General features: G+C 36.2%; 1 protein-coding gene across 17 annotated transcripts in view; it reads right to left on the bottom strand.

The window, feature by feature from the left end:
• MBNL1 (muscleblind like splicing regulator 1) overlaps positions 1-22,561 on the bottom strand; it is a 201,750-nt gene that overhangs the window by 4,234 nt on the left and 174,955 nt on the right. For 11 of the 17 annotated variants that reach the window (XM_024769005.1, XM_024768991.1, XM_024768996.1 and 8 more), the window contains 6 exons: positions 15,353-15,610; positions 14,129-14,182; positions 13,113-13,266; positions 5,669-5,704; positions 4,881-4,975; positions 1,777-1,851 (listed from right to left, as the gene is read on the bottom strand). In XM_024769005.1, coding sequence (XP_024624773.1) covers positions 1,795-1,851; positions 4,881-4,975; positions 5,669-5,704; positions 13,113-13,266; positions 14,129-14,182; positions 15,353-15,610 — 654 coding nt within the window. In that variant the 3' untranslated portion in view covers positions 1,777-1,794. The remainder of the gene's footprint in view (positions 1-1,776; positions 1,852-4,880; positions 4,976-5,668; positions 5,705-13,112; positions 13,267-14,128; positions 14,183-15,352; positions 15,611-22,561) is intronic. The other 6 variants (XM_024768993.1, XM_024768997.1, XM_024768994.1 and 3 more) reach the window with 3 other exon arrangements.

The following is a 22,561-nucleotide window of genomic DNA, read 5'->3' as shown; positions in this document are numbered from 1 at the left end:
GCCTAAGTTTCAATACACACAAATCCACCGTTTTGCTAATTGATGAACTTACGGCCATTTGCTATCTCATTTTTTTTCAACCTGGATTATTGCGAAGAAATAGAACGTAGTTACAGATACACATATCAAACACACCCAACTGACTATAAAAGCTTGAAACAGTTTTTTTTTTTTAACGTGTCAAAAAGACAACTCTATTTCCAAACCTACATACTGCAAAGCGACGCGCTTATTCAAAATGTGGCTGTTGTTCAGAATAATAAACATCATCAGAACTGCATTGAGAGAGCTTATGAAACACAAAAATCAGTTTCAGTCATTTAATTCAGGATTGCAGCATGTCTCTGGTAGTACTTCTCAGATTGAGTCTATTTCTTTCTTAGACAGCTCTCAGATTTCATCTATACACTTCTCCTACATGGGTTCACCCTTTGACCAGCTGTTGCTATGCTCAAGGGCCTCTGAACTGCCCCATCTCCTGACTCAACACCTCTGTCCCTTCTTCTGTAAGGCCCTGACATCTCCCTTCACTCTGTAACAATCTTGATTGTCCAAATTCACTTAATTTCTGACTCTGTTAAGAAGAGCCGCTCCCTCATCTTTGCTCCAAGAGAGATGTGTTCACACCTCTCTTATTTTAATGTAGAGTGCTGAAAGTTACATCATTATCTCATTATCTAATCATCTTTATTTCCCCGACCTGGTAATTAACACACAGTAGCACCAAAAACTCATTTGTAAATATGTTAATGAACAGATAAATGAATGAAAGGAAGCAACAAAGAATGATCACCCATCTTATTTACGAGACTCAGTTTTAAGCATTACGGCTCTTTCTAAATATAAAAATAGATACTAATACACTTCTGAGCATGTAGATAACTTGAACACATGCATACTGAATAAAACATATGCTCTATGGATGAAAAATGGTCATCTTTGCAAGTATCTAAGTCAATGTGTCTGAAAGTAAACCACAAGACTTTCAAATCATTTGAGAAACGACAACATCTTTAGAATTATATGATCCTCCAGGGTGACTATTCTGAAGTACCTAAAGTTTACCTGGATATATAGATGTGTGTGTGTGTATGTACACGTGCACATACGTCCGTGTGTGAATATATTTATTTAAAGCAGACTCTTCATATTCTAATGACCCTGTGTGTGGCGAAGCACGGGGTAAAGTGGGTACATGTTCTCATTTAGGATTTAGCAAAGCAATTTTTGAATAAAATAAATGCTGACCTACACCAGGGATCAGCAAACTACTGCCTGTGAGCCAAATCTGGCCTGCTGCCTGCTGTAAATAAAGTTTTATTGGGACACAGCACACCTTTTAGTTTACACATTGTCTCTGGCTGCTTTTGTGCGACAGTGGCAGAGTGGAGCAGCTGTAACACAAACCCTATGGCCCACACAGCCAAAAATATTTATCTCATCTTTCAAGAAAAAGTTTGCCAGCCTCTGATCTATGCCTTCTATTTAGTTTTAAGTTGCCTTTTTTCTTCACTATTGTGTTTATTTCTAATATGAAACAAAAACAAAATTAATATATCCTAACCTAAGTATTACACATATTTAAGTGACATCAACATATTTATTATGAATTCACATGATAAAATTCCTCATAACCCATCTAAGATAAAATTGTGAGCTCTATATAAATACTTTCTTTGAAATTTTGTAAAATTTTCTTAAGTGCATTACACAATTGTTATCTTAAAAAAAAAAAACTATCACGGATATACACTCTATATTACACAATGAACTTACTGTGTAGTGATGAAAATTCTACATCTGGGTAACATACTTGTGGCTAGTCAGATGTTCGGCAGATATTATGGGTATCTAGCAAATAAAAAATTATTTAATGAATGATCCATGCAAGCAAGCCAACAACCAAGAGATGAAAACATTTTAATATTAAATTTTTTAAGAAAAGTGAAATTCAGCTGTGAGGTGACAGTCCTTATCTGGTCAACATAACAGTAAGTTAATGTAAACTTAATGCCAAAGTAGCAACTCATTTTTAAAAATCTTTGTGTTAAATACTATTCTATAAATGTTATCAGTTTTTAGGAAGAGAAGTAAAACTATCAAAAATTCATGCAGAGCAGTAATTGAAAGAAGCCCTTTTTGTTGGCCTACACACACACACACCTGTGGTTTCAGTTATTCAGTAATCCAAAAAGTAAAGTAAGAAATGTCTTGCCTATTTTTGTGCAAGCAGTTTCTACATTTTCATTCAACTCATGGTGTCTAACTTTTTTTCCAAGTTAAAAGTACCAGGTAAGAATTATAAAGGAGTATTTCAAAAGAACTGGATAACGGTGTTAAATCTACTTCAGAACCTATTTCTGAATCCCAATTGCACATTTTATTGTACTTTAAATGGGCAAGAGAATTACAAAACTTGAGAGAAAATACCATAAGGAAATACAATAAGGAATATAGAGGTGACTTGTTTCAATCATCCCAGAAGCCAAGATCTTCCAGTTTGTAGCCTGATTCTCCACCAACCCAGAAGTATGACTGCTATCCTGGGAGATGGATGTATGACATCTATCCTATAGATGAAGACAATCAGAGGAATGAAGGCACGGCTTCTAACACTAGTGGATCCATTTCCCGGTGTGTAACCTTGAGCAAAGCACTTACTCTATGCTTAGGTTTCCTCATCTCTAAAATGGCCCGAATCCCATTTCGGCACGGTTGATGGGAGAATAGTAAAATCACATACATGAAGGCATTTTGTTGTTGTTTCGATTTAGTTGTCCTAGACCAACTCAACATATTACAGTCCACAGTCTGGAGTGTAAATTAATTATGTCTCTATTTTATTTCCATTTCTCAGATGATATCTTCACACAATTTTACAGCATTGGCAAATGGCACGAAAATGTGCTCCAAGCATAATGAAGCTTCTCATACCATTTTTCCTGCTGCTGCAGGACAGGATGTTGCACCCAACAGTGTAGAAGCATCAAGGATGGGGCTGTCGAAACATACCAAGGACCTTCAACACCAATCGATGCAGATGAAGGGCCAGCTATAAACTTCTGCATGCACGCAGGCTGCATTTTGTGGCATCAGCTATTTCCAGCATTGCTACTGTACTGTAGGCATATACATATGTATGTATATGTAGATATAATATATGTGTGTATATATATATCCATTCCCTTTTCTTTCTTTTGGTCGTGAAACAGTATGAAGACCCAAGATTATGCATGAAATGGTCACAGCACAATGCGAAAAGTAAAGTGTCCCCTACGACCAAGGTGGCCAGGGCGTGTTGAAATTTGCTTTGCTGTACTTCTGCTTACACCAGCAATTCTATAGTCATCCATGGTACACACAAGAGAGTTCAACATCATTAATCTGCACCATAAACGGACTGCATTGAATCCATTAAGAAATTTCTACCATAGATTACTTACTAACATGCCACATATGCACAATCTAGCATTCTTGTAAATGAGTCTGATGTGTTAGCGTAAATCCAGGGCTATTTTGACAAGCTTCGTAAAAACTAACGATTCTTCGCCAAGAAATGTTTAAAGCTTGTCTGAAACTTTAAAATACATCCATTTTGGCATGCTGCTTGTGAAAGTTGTTTTTAATGGCTCTACTAATAGCTTACAGTTCTTCTTCAACAGTACACGGTGCACTACAGACACAAGGGTGGCTACTCCTTACGGCAATAACTGCGAATTCGGACGGTACTTAATGGCTCTTCTTTTCCCAGAGGGGCAACATGTTGATTCCCATCTGATACTGGTTCTTCTGAGAACCATTTGGCTACATTTAACCTTGGTCTGGGGGTTATCTGAAATTTGATTTGCCTCTAGATTTTTTCATACGCTATTAACCCTACTGAACTTTACTTTCGTAACAAACATATCTATATATTCAAGCCCAAACCTACTTTACATAAATTTGACTTTGATTCAACCAGTACTTTCTAGAACATAATTTTAAATAGGAGCAGAAAACGCTGGTTGAATCCATGCAAATTTTAAAATGTAAATATTTTAATAATCAATTTCTTTTGAACAATCACATCATAAAGTTTAAATTTCTGAAACAGATTCCTTCCACTTAAAAATATCCTGTGTATCTGTCACTCCATAAACTTGTATGGAACATAGAATGACTCAATTTGCCGTACTGGATGCCTTTTTTTTTTTTCCTTCATAACCCTCCAACGTTTATGCTGAGTAGTTACAGAAGTAAGAGCACTTAGGAATTTTATTTTTTCCCTTAAATCATTGAGAATCAAAACTTGGACACAAATTTAACTTATTTTGAATACGCAATCTGCTTATTGAATAAAACTATATAACAAACTCTATTTACAAGAGTGGTCATTTGTGGCATAGATAACACATTTAAATATTTTGCTTTTTATGAAGAATTTGGGCAAGAACTAAGAACTTGTATGCATCAAATGCTTATAACAAAACCCTTAAAATCACCTGTATTTTAAAAATGGTTAAGTTTCAGGTGTGCCGCATTGTAGTTCAACACCTGTATACACTACCCTATATAATTTCGATTGGTCAAAACACCTGCGTGATGGATTGAGCCCAACTGAGAATTGCTTGTGTAAATATCATTTTAGTAGCTTTAGAAATGGAGCCGCGACAACTTTGGAGCACTTATAAATGGCATAAAAGCATTCTGCCGCTCATCAGAGAGAATGTGTAGGCCAACAAGAGGTATCTTTGAAACCCCATGCTCTTAAAGCACCCTCTACAGCCCTCACAGACACGCGACTCCCACGGACCTCAGCGGGAAATCCACGTGCGTCAGGGCTGTCGGACTGAGCCCTACGCGAGTTGGTTTTTAAGAAACAAAGCTGTAAATTAGCAAACCTGGTTGGCTGTGGCGGTTGCAGCGAAGGGAACACTTGTGGCAGATGTTGTTGCTGCGGACACAGTGGCTGGCGTAGCACCGTGCACCATGGGAACTTTCGGAGGGAAAATCATATAAGCAAACATACAGAAGAGTGTAGCAATATGGAAACCATGGCAACATGGAGGAGATAATTGGGCATGGTATTTATCACAGCAACAAGCCGTGTGACGGGGCATCATCACCAGTGAGTGACATGCAATCACAGCGCAAAGCAGGACAACATTCCAAGGAGAGAAGGGGAAGGGGGATGAAAGAGAAAAAAAAAGGGGAAAAAAAGCTTGTTACCATCAAATCAAGAAAATTGACACAAACAGGCTTAATTTGCTAAGTCAAAAACAAGAATTTTATATAGTGTTCATAGTCAGACATTCAAAATCTAAGTCAAAATACAGGTATTTACTTCATATATACAATTATCTGTTTGAATAAAAGTATGTTTTCTTATTTACTATTGTAAAAATATACAATATATTACTTTTATGAGATAGTTTTTTTTTTTTCTTACACACCAGAACTCATAGTCCAATCAAAATCCACTAAAGGTGACTAAAGGAAACTTGTGTGTAAAGAAAACATTTATGTGAGTCCATGTCAATTAAAAAGAAAATGGCATTTAATTGACAGGTGTTAGTAAAAAGGAAATGGACTTGCCCAATAGATATAAGTTAAACTTAGCAGTGGATTTTGAGGGGCTGTGAGGTGCACCATAGGTTTAAGATAATCAAGAAACAAAGCTGGCACCTACCAACACTTGTAGCGGGTGTCATGCACAATATTGAGCCTGCCCATCATGCATTGCAACAGGAAGGTGGATTTGAAAAGGGAAAAGAATTAAAACATCCCATCACACGTGTAATTAGGAAATTCATTTGAACAAAGAAGAAAAATTGTTATTATGGGAACAGTGGCATGTAACTGTCAGCACAATCAAATCATACAACAGCATAGTGATCAATTAGAACTAGTCTCAAGTGAAGAATAAAAGCCAGTTTAACTGTGTGCTGGTACACGTTGTTTCTCCTAATTGCTGCCTACAAATAAAAGTATTTTGAAAAAAACTGAAACCTGCTTAATTCTTTTAAAAATAATACTGCAATTTGTTTTGTTTTAATCTGGTTACTAGCCATCTGGTAGCTCTGCTATTTCTGACTTTAACCTAGGAACTGAGCACATGTTAAATCATTAGGGAAATTTATTATTAAGATGCTAAATAATTCAACGCACAAAACTGACTTAACGATGTAATGAAACCAAAACATTCACTTTCATTCCTTTGGTCTTATTTATTTCCCTGTTCACTATAGCGACAACAACACAGGCATGGAAGGGGTTGTGATCATTCATACAGGAATTTTATTGGGAGGAAACAGACTGGTTTTCACTGCTGGTTTAGACCCTCAGGACTTCTTGGAATAGCAAGTGTTCTACAAAATTTCACATCCAAAAAATGGTTGATTAGATTTCAATAAAAACCCTGAATGGGAGATAATGAAGATATATACATTGCATATGGGGTGTTAGCACTGATGTTCACAATGGCTCCACCATGGCGTTAAAATAAATATTACGCATATAGTCCCTGTTCTCTCTGACATATAAACATTGAAAAATCTAACTTATTTTACCAACTACAGGGCCCTTTCCCACATACTGAATTACTGTTCTTTCTATGAGATTAGTTTAGACTTCTAGGTTTTAAAATATCAAGTGATTTTATGTTTCTATCTGAATCTTGGTGCGTCCTATTTAAATACTAGCAGCATCTGGGATGAACATTTGTTAGAAAGATATCTGCCAATTTCGTCTTGTCAGAGATGGCCCTATAAAACAAAGCTGCCATTGAGAAGCACAGATTACTTAACTGGCATCCTTGTAACAGCTGCAATTAGACTGTTACCACAATTAGACGGTGGGCACAATGATCAGTGATTACACTAGGTAATGGAGCTAGGGAGGCATCCTCTCAGGTGGAGTACTATTACATTGCTAGGCATTATTTAAGACGCTTGAAGATCTCTGTCATTTGCTACCACTACTGAGTCAAAGACTTGTGAAAGACAACAAAAACAAACCAGTAATAACAAAGACGGTAATTTGAGACAGTAGAGCAAGCAAAATTTAATACTCTAGATCTTATGAAATCATTATCCTGTAATAGTGGGGTGGGAAGACTGAGAAAGAGAGGATGAAAAGATGAATGAAAAAGAATAATGTGCAATTTGATAAACAGTCGTTTTAAAGACTGTACAGGTTATAGGTTTTAAATTTATTATTTATTATGCTGCAATTTGCCTATTGTATTTCATCCCATGCATAATTCAGGCTGCACACGCTGAAAATGAGTTAAATTTACCCTAGCTCTCTAAAACTCTAAAGCATTTATGATTTGCATTTCAGTTTGAGTTATCTTCCTCATTAACATTATAACCAATGCACACAGTTTTGAGAGGGATTTGCAGCAAATAAACATAAGGCAGCAATGAAAATACTAGCCAGGGTGCAATAACTCACGAATATGAAGACATAATGCTGTAGGACCCACTTACCAAAAACAAAAAATCACTTTTGAAATGACCGTAATATCCATCTTTACATCAGATGGGTTGATTTATTAATAATGATTGTACAAGTAGCCAATTAAAAATTTTTTCTTCAGTTTTCAGCACAAGGCAACATTTAAGTGAATGTATTTGTCAATTTCGAATTTCCCCTACAAAGGTATTTGCAGAGCAGAATGGCGTGTTTCTGAGGAATGCAATACTTTAATTACATGATATTCATATTAAAATTTTAAATTGATCTGTATGAAGGTGCAGAAAAAATTACTAGGAAGGTAAGTTACAAATGAGACGTATGTGTAGGTAAAATCAGTTCAAGGAGAAAGGAAGGAAGTAGAGAGAAAAAAAATTATAATGGAGATTTGGTTGGAGGTTTGAATTTAGATACGGTAATTCAAGCCTATTTAGGTAGATTATGATAGAAGTATAAAGCTGATTTAAAGTCTTTTCAAAATAATTTATATCATTTCAAACTAAAAGTTCACAATCAGTTGAATTATTCTCAAAATTGATATCTAAAGAAGCAACAGCTTCATAGAATTTATTTCTGTTTCTATTCAATCAATTGAATTCTATTTTATTGCACTACTGAGTTGGGAAATAATAAATAAAACTCAGTGCTTACTACATTCCAGGCTTTATTCTAGACTCTTAGACTTGTCTATAAAAGTGCTTTAAGAAAATGTTTTTATCAAATATGTTTAGAACTCACTTAAACACAACTCTGAAATAATTACTACTATTATCCCCATTTTATAGATGAAAAAAATGAAAGTATAGGGAAATTATATCTTGTGGTACAGCTGTATTTAAACTTCCAAACCAGATTTGTAATCACTATGCTAAGTTTCAAGTAAACCACCTGCATTAATTTCATTAAGTATAATGAAAGTGATAAGCTGGAAATCTTTGTTTTCTATTCTTTCTGTTAAAACAACCGCATCCCTCTGCAACTCCCCTCTCACTCCAGCCCCTCAGCAAAGTTTCTTGGCCTTTTGTTTCCTTATTTCTGGTAGTGTTGCCACGCATGGCGAAGCTGAAGCCGTTTACAGCAAACTTACTTTTAGGTCTTCTGAAATCATAAACCTAAACTGACTGAGGGCAATATGCTAGGAGGAGAGAAGAGAGGTGTGCTTCTGAGGATCGCATGTAGGCAAAAACTGTGAAGGAGAGCAGAGAGAAAAGTTCCTCCAGACCCTGGAGAGGAGGCGGGCAGTGTGCAGGGTCCCTGGGTAGTTAGGCATGTGGCGTGTTCTTTCACAGCAGCCCTGCAGGCAGCAGGCTTTCCAAGGAATGGGCTGCTAAGGGAGGGAGGCTAAGGGGCTCAGGCAAGGATGCTTGTACCCAAGGCAGGCATAGAAGCCCTGGAGTACCTGCCTTCAAGAGATCTTGTGGGCTTCCCTGGTGGCGCAGTGGTTGAGAGTCCGCCTGCCGATGCAGGGGACACGGGTTCGTGCCCCGGTCAGGGAAGATCCCACATGCCACGGAGCGGCTGCGCCCGTGAGCCATGGCCGCTGAGCCTGCGCGTCCGGAGCCTGTGCTCCGCAACGGGAGAGGCCACAGCAGTGAGAGGCCCGCGTACCGAAAAAAAAAAAAAAAAAGAGATCTTGTAAACATGGACACTGAGGACATCAGCAGTGACCAGTGCTGACTGAGGAATGGAGAATGGGTAGGCTGTCTGAGACTATTGGACTGCACAGGACCTCTATTTGAGTAGAGACAGAAAGAAGAGGAGATGTGAGGATGGGGTTCTGGAATCCCAGTGACGCCGCCTGATATTTCTATCCAACACAGTGAAATTGGAGTTTAGAATTGGACTTAATTTCAGTTCAGGAAAATAAATCTGATGTAAATAAAAGTGTTATTTCTTACTCTAATTTCAGGGGTGAAATTTACAACTACAACATAAGTAGACCCTAGGTTATGCATAATCTGTATAAATAGTGAATTTAGTTTTAAAGGGTGAAGGTTAAAAAAAAAAAGGACTATATATCTAAAAAAAAAAAAAAAAACCACCAAAGCTTCAATGTGAACTTAATCCAAATTACTTGTATTTATCTTTAAGTGAGATGGACGGTGTGAAAACAAAAGGCCAGAAAACTTTCTTGGGGTGGGTGGGAGGGAGATGCAGTGGGATGGGGTTGATTGAATGAATGGAAAGATGGATGAATGGATGAATGGATAAGTAGACGGATAGGTGGATGGAAAACAGGGAAGGAACAGAAGAAAGAGAGGAAGGGAAGGAGGTAGGGTGAGAGAGAAGAATAGATAGATGGTTAGAAGGATGGATGGATAAATGGATAGATGAATGCATACATGGATGGATGATGGATAGATGGGTATAGGCCACGTAAGTCCCAGTTTGTTCTTAAAAGTTATGGTATATACTAATTTTTCTTAGCTAGCTAGCTGGTTTGCCACTGAACCCTGATCTTTTGCTAGCAACTTACTCTGTATACAGAGTTACCTGCTCTAAAGATTTAGCCAACCATGCTTCATTGTAACTTCAATGAAATAGACCTGCATGTCCCTGAAGTTATGATTGAGGCAACAGACTACAGAGCTCTAAAACTCTAAACTGCAAAAAATAAATGACTTCCTTTTTCTAATCAGTTCCAATGAAGTCTTCAGACTATAACTTCCAAATTATAATACTGTGGTTAGATAGGATGCTCTGATCATATAATTCTTCTATATGTCTGCAGAATAACCTAGACTTTGGAAAATGACCTTTTTCTCCCAGGTGTTATACATAAGATGAAATATGAATTTGTGGTAGGATGGATTTTCTGTAGTTCTCAAAGTATATGTAAAAACTTAAATTAGTTGAAAATATTTCAAAATGGAGAGATTTCACATATGAACATCCAAATGTTCAGAATATCTGGAAAAAAAATCATAAGATCTGGCAACACTGGACACCAGGGCCACTGCATTAGGTTGTACAAGTTTGTATACAACCAACCCTGGGAGGAACAGACACAACCACCCCTTGTTCACGAAGACTCTGATGTATATGGAACCACAAAGGGTATTGTGCAGTGCACCATACCCACTAGGCAGACAATCCTCTAAGGCAGCAAAGGGCTAAGTCTGAACATTGACCGACCCCTTTAGACTGGGTCTGTGCTCTCCAGAGCCTCCCAGACCCCACAGCTCCTACTTTATTTCTTGCTCACTTATTCACATTTCCTGCCTGGCCCTTAAGGCATTTGGGTTTTATATTCTCCGCCTTAGATTTCTTTCCTTTCTGGTTGTCTGATAAAGTGGTTTGGCAGAAGTATAAATGGGCTATCCGTTTTAACTTTTTAATGCCATACTGGCACGCAGGTACATATGACAACGAAAATTTTATTTTTGGCTGCGCAATGCGTGGCATGCAGGATCTTAGTTCCCTGACTAGGGATCGAACCTGTGCCCCCTGCAGTGGAAGCGTGGAGTACAAACCACTGGACCGCCAGGGAAAGTCCCGACAATGAAAATATTTTTAAGGAATGATGGAGGCAGTACTTACTTCTGATTATGTGACTAATAAAGGTTAACCTGAAGCTTAAGCTCTTTAAAAGTGGGTTACAAATAACTCTTACTTGATATTACTATTGCAATAATTTCATAGCATGTTGACTACAAATATCAAGAACAGAGTATTTCTGATGCAAATTCATCATAAAAATGCAAATGCATCTTAAAAATTTCAGCATATTTCAATATATTGTGACACACTTTATTTAAATTAACAATGCTTAGTTTCTAGCACAGAGAGATTAAGTATGATTCTGACTTATGGAGGTATTTATTGTTTTTCTCTGACTTGACCTTACCTATCATCTTTTGCTCTATCCTATCCACAGACTAAAAACCATTCCAGGGAGAGACTATTATCATAAGTCAGAGTCATGCATATCATGCAATTAATGATTATACTTATTTAGAAAAATCTTCAGTCATTTGAATGTTTTTGGAGAAACTGATGCAAAACCCATTTGATAAAACAGATTATTTTAGGTTTCTTTAAATAATTTATGGAAGAAGTTAGATTTGTTTTTATTTTTAGATTTTTAAATAGGGAAACTGTCATTTCTAGTAGTAATGTTTTATTCAATGAAATAAACTGACAAAAATAATTTTTAATTTCTTCAAAGAGATTATGGCAGTTACCTACTTGAAACTTGGTTTGAATCCCTTGAAACTTTGTCTACTGATCTGACTATAGAAAAATTGATAGATTATCTGTTGGAGACAGCATAAATCCAGGGGCATGGTAATTTATACGAAAGCAGAAAGATCCATTTCTGGAAATCTCTGAAAAACTGTATACGTTGAGAAGAAATTTTTTAATCTTATAAAACTTAAAACAAATGTGACTTTTCCCTCAGAATGCAACAAATACCCTACAGATCAAAATGATTTAATTTCTGTTCTAAAATGGACAAACGGCAACTTGATAGACACTATTTCATGAGTAAATATCATTTTATCTGTGGTTCTAGGACAGGCTATTTCAATTAGTGGAATATTCTAGTTCATTGAATGTTACTACATATTCTACATAGGGATGGCTAGTTTTCAAAGACACGCTGTATATAAAGTTGTACTTAGCAGTAAAAACTAATGTGACTATAATTTATTCTTATTATTCAAAAAGAAATTATCACATTCTCTCATGGCATTTTGAACGTAATGCCCTGTAAATACTGTTAACATAGTATAATATACTAATGGGGCTGGATCTCTGACATACACAGCTAGTCATAAACTTATCAATTTAATTAATAAAATTATTGTATTAAATAAATCTCTTAACACATGGTAATTTTTTAGAAAGATTAAGAGGTAAAGAGGAAAATAAGATTAGAGTCTCTGGTTAGTTGAATTCCAGATTACAAGAAGTGTAATATGTATTTTTCTGAAGTAAATGATGAGTGAGCAAAAATAATGAATTTCTAGATAACTAATTTTCTGATTATTTATGTTTTTAAACTATGTATCTTTGTGTATAGTTCTAGAGTATATTTATTTGACTAAGTTGTAATCAACTGAAACCACAAATGTATAACTCAACAATAAATGTAAACTTCACTGGGCACTTAGGGCTACTTCAATATTAGCTCAGGAGTAACAATTTTAAGTGACGTATACTGATTGGTACTGATAAGAGCACTTTTTAAGAGCTCTGGAACACAAAGTCTGTTTTTTATTCTCCACCTTGAAAACAAAAAGGCTGAAAAATAAAAATCCAAACTGAAAAGTGTCATTTCATATAATTCAAATGAACTCTATGGAATCATGAAGGCAAAGGGGTCTTACAGCAGGAAAGGGTCATAAAATAGCTTGACAGACATATAACGGTATAGAGGAAAGAGGAAAAAAAAAGAAAAGAATTCTACTTCAATTCCAAAGTACACAAACAAAAATAAATATATAAAACATCAATGATGTCTAATCCATCTTTCATTAAGCTAAAATTCTTAGTTTTTAAGGAAAACCATAGGAGATACCTCAGACAAGTTTCCATCTTACCTTCCACCTGCTCTATGGCTAAAAACAACTGGGGGTGTGGTTTATCTGCTCTACCAGTAGCACTCTACATGGATCATCGGCTTCATTTATTCATAAACTCAAACCCCTTACCTGGTGGGAGAAATGCTGTATGCTGTTGTAACTGCATGTTGGCTAGAGCCTGTTGGTATTGGAAAATACCAGTGTTAAAGACTGCGGTGGCACCGTTGGTTTTTTCAAGAGCAGGCCTCTTTGGTAATGGGGGAAGTACAGCTTGAGGAATTCCCTGTTTAGTGAATGAGTATAAAAAACAAATACCAGTAAAAAGAGAAAAAGAAAAAAGAAAAATCAGTTGAGGGCTAAAATTGTTAGGAGGCACAAGCAAGTAAGCAGCAGAGCACTGAACTACCCGGGGGGACATCCAATAAACAAAAATTAAAGGGAAAAAAAGCAAGATAAAAGCTTTAAAGGAAGCATTATTTTTGTCTTGGGGGCGGGGGGGAAAACCCACTAGTATGAGAGCACATGTTACAATGTGTTAAAGTGTTTTAAGTCCCATAATGCTTCAGGCTTTCTGGGAGAAGCCACTGATTTGGGAAAAGAAGAAAAGCTGCACTGCGAGCTCCATGAGGACTGACAAGTATAAGCAATGTTAATAGTTAATTGTACGGAGTGACCGAAACAGGTAAAATAAAAATCAGTCCCACTCTGCCCCTCCCCCCGTGTCTACCTAAACATGCACATGTCCCAGAGCATGCAAGTTTTTTTTTTTCTTAAAACACTGAACTAGAAGTATTAAAAAGTCAATAATTCTATCGCTAAAGCCATGCTAACCAAACAGGTACATAAATATACAGTCCAAAAATACATTTTTAATGTCCTTCAAGTATTCCATTAGAATATTCTACAATGTAGTTAAACTGAATGTGGACTGCTGGGCTTTCGGAATCTTTCATTGTATGATATCCGTCCAGGGACTTGTATTACAGTCTTTCCGCTAATTTTGTCAGGAAACCACACTCAGTTTTTCATTGTACTTTACAACTTTATAACAGAAAAAGGAATATATATTTTTAAATAGATAAAAAAAAAAACTTGTATCTACAATAAAGCTACATGCCAAGCTAAAAGGTGAAAGGTCATAGTACCAGGTCAAAGGTTGCCTCGAGGGGTCGCTTCAGTGATTTGACAGCCGACTGAGTCTTAATTAGCAGGCAGCGAGCACATGATGGCAATGGGCCAGTGGGGTTCAAGCGCATTAACATAAACAGCAAGCAGAGGTGCATCATGGGGGCAGCAGTGCATTTTTGGGTAGGTGAGAAAAAACAAATAAAAAAACAAATCATCGGAATGCCATATACAACGAATAACAAGACTAAGCATGCACAATAAAGGCACTACTGAGTTGTTATTGGGAGGATAACTCCTCTTTGTAGTTAATTACAAACAAGATACTCTAACAGAAAAAAAAAAAAAAAAGAGTGAAAGGAAGAGAGGAGGAGAGAGTCTGCCTTCTGTATTTTTGCTCAAGTATCCATAAACAAACACAGAAAAGACCTCTCTCGTGATTATTTTACTGTGCTATGAAATACCACAGTGTTTTTTTATGAATATTTTAAAGATTACGTCATATATTTATGTAAAAAAAAGGACAACATTACAACAGCTAAGCAAAGAACAAAAATGGACTCATTAAAATCAGCTATTAGATCACATTAAAATTTACCTTAAGTATATAGGTATCTGTTCTAAATGATCCAATCTCTAACTCCTCCTTGAGTACTGCTTTCTCCTTTCTACATAATGGCACAGGCACGCTTCTCTAGTTTTACAGTTCTGTTCATGCCACAATATTGCTTAAGATTATCTAGATAGCAAACTGTTCAAAATCTTGTAGCTAATTCTAAAAACAATTTTGTTGACGCAGTTCTCCTAAATAGTTCCAGATTCTCTTATGGTTAAAAGCAAGATAATGTAGAGAAGAGCCTTGATGTGCAAAAAAACACACCGAAGGAAAACAATGGCTGATTAGATGGCACACAGAAATAAGAGGACCAAAAATGGCAGTATCGTTAAACCGAAAAGGAGACAGCTGTTCTGTACAAAGCAGAAGTTTCAGAAACCCTATATCCAGAATAGGACAGTATTAAGAGCTAGGCCGAGGGAAGGAGCAATCTGAACCATTTGAGGAGTTACTCTCACTTCTCTGAACGGTAACTTCATTATGTATTGTCTGGGATACCTGAACAAACATATCTTAAGCAAAAATTTGTTTAAAAAAGGTTAATAAATGAATAGCTTGTCGTCAGATACAGTTGTTCACTTTGCTCTTTTGACTGTTAACGAGGATTGATCTTAGGTCTCTAACTCACCATGGCAGCTGCGGTGGCTGCAGCCTGTGCTGCAGCAGCCTGGTTGACCTGGTATTGGGCAGCCTTGATCTTGGCTTGCAGATGTGCGGGAGGGTGAAAGTATTTGCACTTTTCCCTAGAGCATCTCCCTTTGATGTAATCCATACACACGGTGACTGTGTTGTCGTTGGTGTCAATCATTGTGCTGTCAGCAGGATGGGCAAACCGACAATCGTTTTCTCCTCTGTTGCAATTGCCACGCTGGTACTCTCGACATACCTACGGGGTCATTAAATGCACAGGGGTCAGTCAACATGGACAAGTAGAAACTTTCCGAAGATTTTAACTTAAAGTGCAAGACTGGTGATAGAAGCCAACCAATGAAAGGGGAAAAGATAATTTGCAAAGGAACCACAAAATAACCTGAAAACATTCTTAGTTCGGTATACAAATTATAATCCCATTTCAGTAAAATGTCCATGAGAAAGAAAACACATTTATGATACTAATTATGGTAAAATATCTAATTTAAATTATGTTGATATACTTATTCATTACCAAGGGGGAAAACAGTAGCTTTATATAGTGAAGAACCCTGGAGACACCACTTTAATCAAACAATCAAAGTTAATATCACCAGTACTAAAGACATAATGACATCATGTACTTACTGATATGATGCACTGAAAAAAGGATACAACATTACATTTGTTGTATTACTGCTGAGAGCGCATAACCTGAATTTATTTAATCATGAGGAAACATCAGACAAACTAAAATGGTAGGATGTTTTACAAAATGACTGATCAGTACTCTTCCAAAGTGTCAAGGTCATAAAGACAAAGAAAGATTGAGACACTGTCACAGACTGAATGATCCTGGAGTCAGAGAAAGGAGGTTGGTAAGACAACTGGTGAAATCTGATTGAGGTCTGTAGATTGGCTAATAGCAGCTTATCAAGGCTAATTTTCTGGTTTTGTGAGTGGTAACATGGCTATCTAAGCTGTCAATATTTAGGTGAGCAGGGTGAAGGATAGATAGGCAGGAACTCTTGGTTCTATTTTTGCAACTTTTATGCTAATCAGAAATTATTTAAGGACGTGTAAAAAGTAAAATGATAGCTTTTTCATAAAATGTTTCAAAGAGCTAAGTTTTTTATCATTAGAGATTTACCTGGTAGCTATAAAAAGCAGACGGAAAAAGATTAGTTTTTGTTAGTTTTTTTATTTTTTTTTTTGCGGTACGCGGGCCTCTCACTGTTGCGGCCTCTCTAGTTGCGGAGCACAGGCTCGGGACGCGCAGGCTCAGCGGCCTTGGCTCACGGGCCCGGCCGCTCCGCGCGCGGCATGTGGGATCTTCCCAGACCGGGGCACGAACCCGTGTCCCCTGCATCGGCAGGCGGAATCTCAACCACTGCGCCACCAGGGAAGCCCTACTGTTTGTTTTATATCTATTAATTTTGGATGGGGTCCCTGGGGAAAGGTGAAAATGGGTTATTTTTCATTCATCTGCTCGATTTTGACTCTTACTATTAAAGTTTGTCATGGTGCTTGCTCTAATCAAGAGGTTGCCGGCGCTGTCTTCAGTCAGAATAGTTTGACCTTTTTACCACAAGAGGGCCATCTAAACACAGAATGTCCTTATATTTTTATGCTCTTACTTCATGCTTCAAGGATGTTTCCGTTTTGTTTTTCACAAATCTTTTTACAAACTGAGCGAATGCAGACCCTGAACACTCAATTTTGCAATTCATCAAGGGGAAAAAAGGGGGGGAACCCCATTGTGATTTAAAAAAACAAAGATTTTCTTGGATTTAAATACATGAAATGATCACATCTAATTCTAGGCATTTCCCCCTTTTACATCCATATCCCATTATTGAGGAAAGTGCTTCCTTTTAAAAAGGTCTCTATAATTTGTATCGTGGTATATCTTAAAAATAGCATTATAAATGACATCTTGCACCATTTGGAAACCTCAAGCTAGCTAAAGCATTGCATTCCACATAGCAATGAGCCAACTCTATTCATCACCTCAATTTACGTAATTTTTAAAAATTATTAAATAACTACTCTGTACCAGACACTCTGAGAGATATTAGGAATACAAAGACGACTTAGGAAGTTACAGAAGATCCTTTTTTTTCTTTTTATCATTGCATTTATCTTCTTGAACAAAAGAAAACAAGGATATCCAGGAGTTTATAATTTGAAAAGCAAAAGTGGTAAAGCTGTTATCCACAACTATTGTCCTCCACTCTCACTGAGGACTGGAGTCAGCTGTGCAGCTTTCTACACCACAAATCCCCACTTACTAAATTAGGCTCATCAAAATAGGAAGAGAGGAACACTTAAATGAGGATAAAAACTCTTCACGTATGTATGCAAAATTATGCTAAACTTATACCACAGCATAAACAAAAAAGTTACTTTTCTGTTTAAACAAATCTGTGTCAATGCAGCCTCATCCAATAGGAAACCATCTGTGTTCGGACACTACTGCTGTTAGCTCTTCAGTAATTCCTGCTTTCTCGAATATGCTCGCAAAGAAACTGGCAGCAGCTGAACCAACACTCTGTTTTCCAATTTCTCTCACTCTTTGTCACACTGACAAGAAAGAAGATCTGAAGGCAGTCTATCTGTAGGATCTTGAATCACTATTAAAATCAAAGATTTGCAATTTTTCAAAAACAATTATGCCAGTGCTGAGTGCCAGGCTGATTTTGACTTTTTTGTTTCTCTGTCCATCTCAACGTTCTTTTTATTTTCAGGGATGTGAGCTTAAAATCAGGTTGCATAAAGATGATCATTCTAAGACCCCTTCTCGTCCCTCTCCGTTTGCTTTACGCATGTGTCCGTGTGGTTTGTATAGGTTAATAATCGGTTTATTACAGTTTTGTACTCTTTACTGCCTTGCAGGATGCATTGGGGGAGAATTCTAAAAAACATTTAAGCAGAGCTGATAACTAGCAGTTAGCTCAGAATTTTGTTCCTAAATCCAGCCTTTTCTGATGTTCCAAGAACTTAGGTAACTGTTTCTGCATGATATACATTTTTGACTGTTTTATTTTTTTTTTCCAACTTAAGGTTCCTCCTGACAAGAGAAATGGAACAGAAGAAATATACTGAAATAGCTGTTCTCCTATTATTCTTGCCTTTGAAAAAAACAGAGAAGAAACTGAAAAATCTCTTGTGAAAACTTGTACTGGTGAGAGCTACAAGGCTAGAGGGGCTAGAGAAGTTTGCCAAGCTTTGCATGTATATATGGATTGTTGGGTACCTATCTGAACAGAACAAACTTCCCAAAGCTTTTCAAACAGATTTTTCTCTAATAATGACCATCAATAAAATGGGATCTATCCCTTGACTGCTGAATCTGGGTTTGGCCTGATAAACTCAAGCAAACTTTAGACTGTGTTGCTTCCCCAAAAGAAATCTCTTAGTTGTAGTATTGTGTTACCAAATTATAGTTGACAGACAAAATTTCAACAAATCTAACCTTATAATTCAAATCAGGATAAGAAATTGCACAATTTACCACACAGAGAATTTGGAACAAAGAAGATAATATTAAATTTGAAAATCCTAACAACATTATGGCTCTTCTTTCTATTCTCATCCAATCTTCTGCACGAACATAGTTTTCAAATAGTTGTAACTACAGTATGGCTATTACTTGGTGATCTGTTTTTGCTCAACAATGTAGCATAAGCTTTTTGTTTGTTTGTTTTACTTAATAGTGTCCAGAGTCATCATTTTTGCTGGCTGCATCAAATTCCATAAAACAGATGTGTATAATATAGGTAACTCTTTCAGAGAACATCTAGATTATTTCCAATATTCCCATATTACAATGTTGCAAAGAGTATATTCATGACCACACTCTTTAAAAAAATCATTCTCTAAGGATAAATATGCAGAAATGGCATTAGTGGGTCAACATATATAAGTACTTTTTACAGTTTGGTAAGTGGTTTTCAAACCTAGATGAAAATAATTCCATCTATTGATATTAGCGAAACACATAATGTGCTTCAATCAAAAAGAATGTTTGTAAGTATAAGTACTTATATGTACTATAAGTATTAAGGCAGTTGACCTATACACACTACTATATATAAAATAGATAATTAATAAGGACCTACTGTATAGCACAGGGAACTCTACTCAATACTCTGTAATGACCTGTATGGGAAAAGAATCTAAAAATGAGTGGATATATGTATACATATAACTGATTCACTTTGCTGTACACCTGAAACTAACACAACGCTGTAAATCAACTATACTCGATTAAAAAAAAAAAAATATTAAGGCAGAATTTGCTTTGGAAATCAGGTAAGTTTTGTAAACTTTCATACAAAATGGATAAGAGGTTGCTTTTACAGTAAAAACCGTCATTTCAATAAAAATATTCACTGAAAATTCCATTTCCAGAAAAACACCTTTGGCATATAAACTTTAAATAATCAAAAGAAAAAGCAATCAGAAAAACTTCCCAAGGAAATCTAAATTAATTCTACATAAACCTTCTTTTGTTAATTAAATAGCAGTAGTAGGGTGGAAAGAGAATAGAGTTCGAAATCAGAAATTTTCGGTTCTATCTAGTGTTTATATTTACTAGCTCTGGAATCATGAATACTGAATAAGATAATGTACAGATAGCTTAAAACACACTATACAAATCTGATTAAACAGTTCTGTTATTCGATCTCAATTTCTATAAACATGACAAACATTTCAAAATGGTCAAAATAATAATAGGTTGTATAAGTAGTATTAAATTCATCATTACTCTGCAAGTTAAGGCTTGAGAGTCTAAGGAAATTAAGGTCAATGGATGAACTTATTCAAAACTAAACAGCCATTTGCATGTTCTTTAAGAGACATTCTATGTTTTGTGCTTAACATAGTTAACTCAGTCATCTTTAGAGACCAACATTCAAAGCAGGAAGAGAGGGCTAACTGTAACAGGGAAGAGGGACTCTCAGGGTACTTTTTTTTTTTTTGCGGTATGCGGGCCTCTCACTGTTGTGACCTCTCCCGTTGCCGAGCACAGGCTCCGGACGCGCAGGCTCAGCGGCCATGGCTCTCGGGCCCAGCCGCTCCGCGGCATGTGCGATCTTTCCGGACCAGGGCACGAACCCGTGTCACCTGCATCGGTAGGCGGACTCTCAACCACTGCGCCACCAGGGAAGCCCATCTCAGGGTACTTTAATACTCTGGGAAGTCAATTTAAACCTAATGACCAATATTAAGGAGCTTATTCAAAGACACATACATACCTGTTGTTCAACAGTAAGCATCATGGACTTTATTAAGTTTGAGCTAACACAACACTTTAAAAAAGAAATACTGGATAATCAACAATTTTATCAAAGAACCCAAAGCATTACAGGTCATGAATATACAATCTAATACAAAGAAATTACCTGTGTTTTCAATTCAAAAAGAATTCAAATATCCACATCTTAAAATTCTGGTGATTAGGGGAAATGATCTTAGTTAATTGTTTGTAAAATTACATTCCCAAGATAAATATCTGATGATGCGATATCTAGTTTCAGTCTGTTATTTGATAATTGTACAAATTTGGTCTACCTGAACCTCATTTTTTAAAAACTGAAGAAAAAGACATCTACTTTAGCTACCTCAGAGAATTTCTGTTAAGATCAACTGGGAGTTTTCTTTGAAATCTAAAAGGTGGAACCTATCATTACCACCAAGCCAGTGAAGACAAGCATATTTCTATAGATGATATAGCTAAGAATGTGTCATTTGACCGTATGTAATTAAAAAAATCAAATCTGAATATATAGGAATGACCAACTAAATAAAACTTCCCATTAAATACACTGCCAGATTTTCATTTACTCATTTCTATGCATGACAGGACATCTGAAACAAGCTCATCAATATGCCAAATGTTCAAATCTATAGTTACCTTTATTACTACTTCTAAATAACTGCAAAGATAGGGGCATTTTAGCTTTAATTTGTATGAAGAAATTGGTGGAAAAACAGCAAATATGAGTTGGCTGAGCCAGGATCAGCAATTCCCTTATTTTAAACAACGTACAACTCTATCATCTCTAAAACAAAACTCAAACTAATCACAGACAGTAATAATCGACAGAGACTAGATGTTTTAAATGGGGGGTGTGACCACATTTTAGAGAGTCATTCTAAAGCCTTATTACAATTAAAAAAAAATGTAGACTACATAGACCTGTGTGCATAAAACTCAGTATTTCTTGGTAATTTTCTAAAGAAATTAAAATATCATACAAGCAGTAGCCAAACACTCTCTACAAAAATATGGAAGTAAAATAATTCTATCAATAAGCCTTTCTTAGATTATTAAAAGCATTTGCTTTTCTAATCTTATTTTGAATTGCATCTTTTATATGCAATAGATCATGACAAATCCATTCAATGCCTATAATAATGTCATGTAGGTATGCCTTTCACTATCACTTGAATTCACATTTATCTTTAAACGCTCTTTTTTGTGTAGGCAGTAGGTATCATATGTTTTTATGTCTATATGAAAAAAGTCACTAGACTCTTCTGTGTCAGTAAGTAGTGGAAGCATTCAGTATCCAGTGGTCTGAATTAGAAATTCATGTCATGATTACCTCAGCAGAATAAAACTTTCGGCACATGAATACTTTATTTTAAAACAAACTTTAACTGAAAAGTATCAGAAGCCTAGTGGTTTGCTCTCCTTCCCTGGGAATATGTCGTATGTTTTTGTCATATAGACTATTGATATAAAAATGATGTAGTTCACGAAATGGCAATCTAATGTCTCCATCAGCATATGAAATATGTGGCCACTGGTTTGTCTTTTGTTTGGTTAATGCTGTTATGCAGTATAAATTACCCTAAAAATTATCACCAATTGCTTAAAATATTTCATAATGCTGTACATTGTGTTCTCAGCAATTTCACAAAATGTAGAATGCTAAATGCATTGGAGGGGGAAGATTTTTGTATACAAGTAACTGTACATGAGGTAAATGATGAAAATTAAGACTTAAATAACAGGTGCTGGCATCCCTAGAATAGGTATTTTATAGACCATTTGCATTTAGAATCACCTGGCAGATCTGTGCAAAGGATTTCAGAGACCCGCTAAAGACCCACCGAATCAGTCTGTGGGGATGAGGCCCTGCATTAAAATTTTTTTTTTTTAGTGTTTAATTTTTTTTTTTTTTTTTTTTTTTTG

Source organism: Neophocaena asiaeorientalis, unplaced genomic scaffold (assembly GCF_003031525.2).
Source record: "Neophocaena asiaeorientalis asiaeorientalis breed wild unplaced genomic scaffold, Neophocaena_asiaeorientalis_V1.1 scaffold118, whole genome shotgun sequence".
Lineage (NCBI taxonomy): Eukaryota > Metazoa > Chordata > Mammalia > Artiodactyla > Phocoenidae > Neophocaena > Neophocaena asiaeorientalis.
The sequence above is the reverse complement of the archived record's forward strand: the minus strand, read 5'-3'. Positions and strand labels throughout refer to the sequence as shown.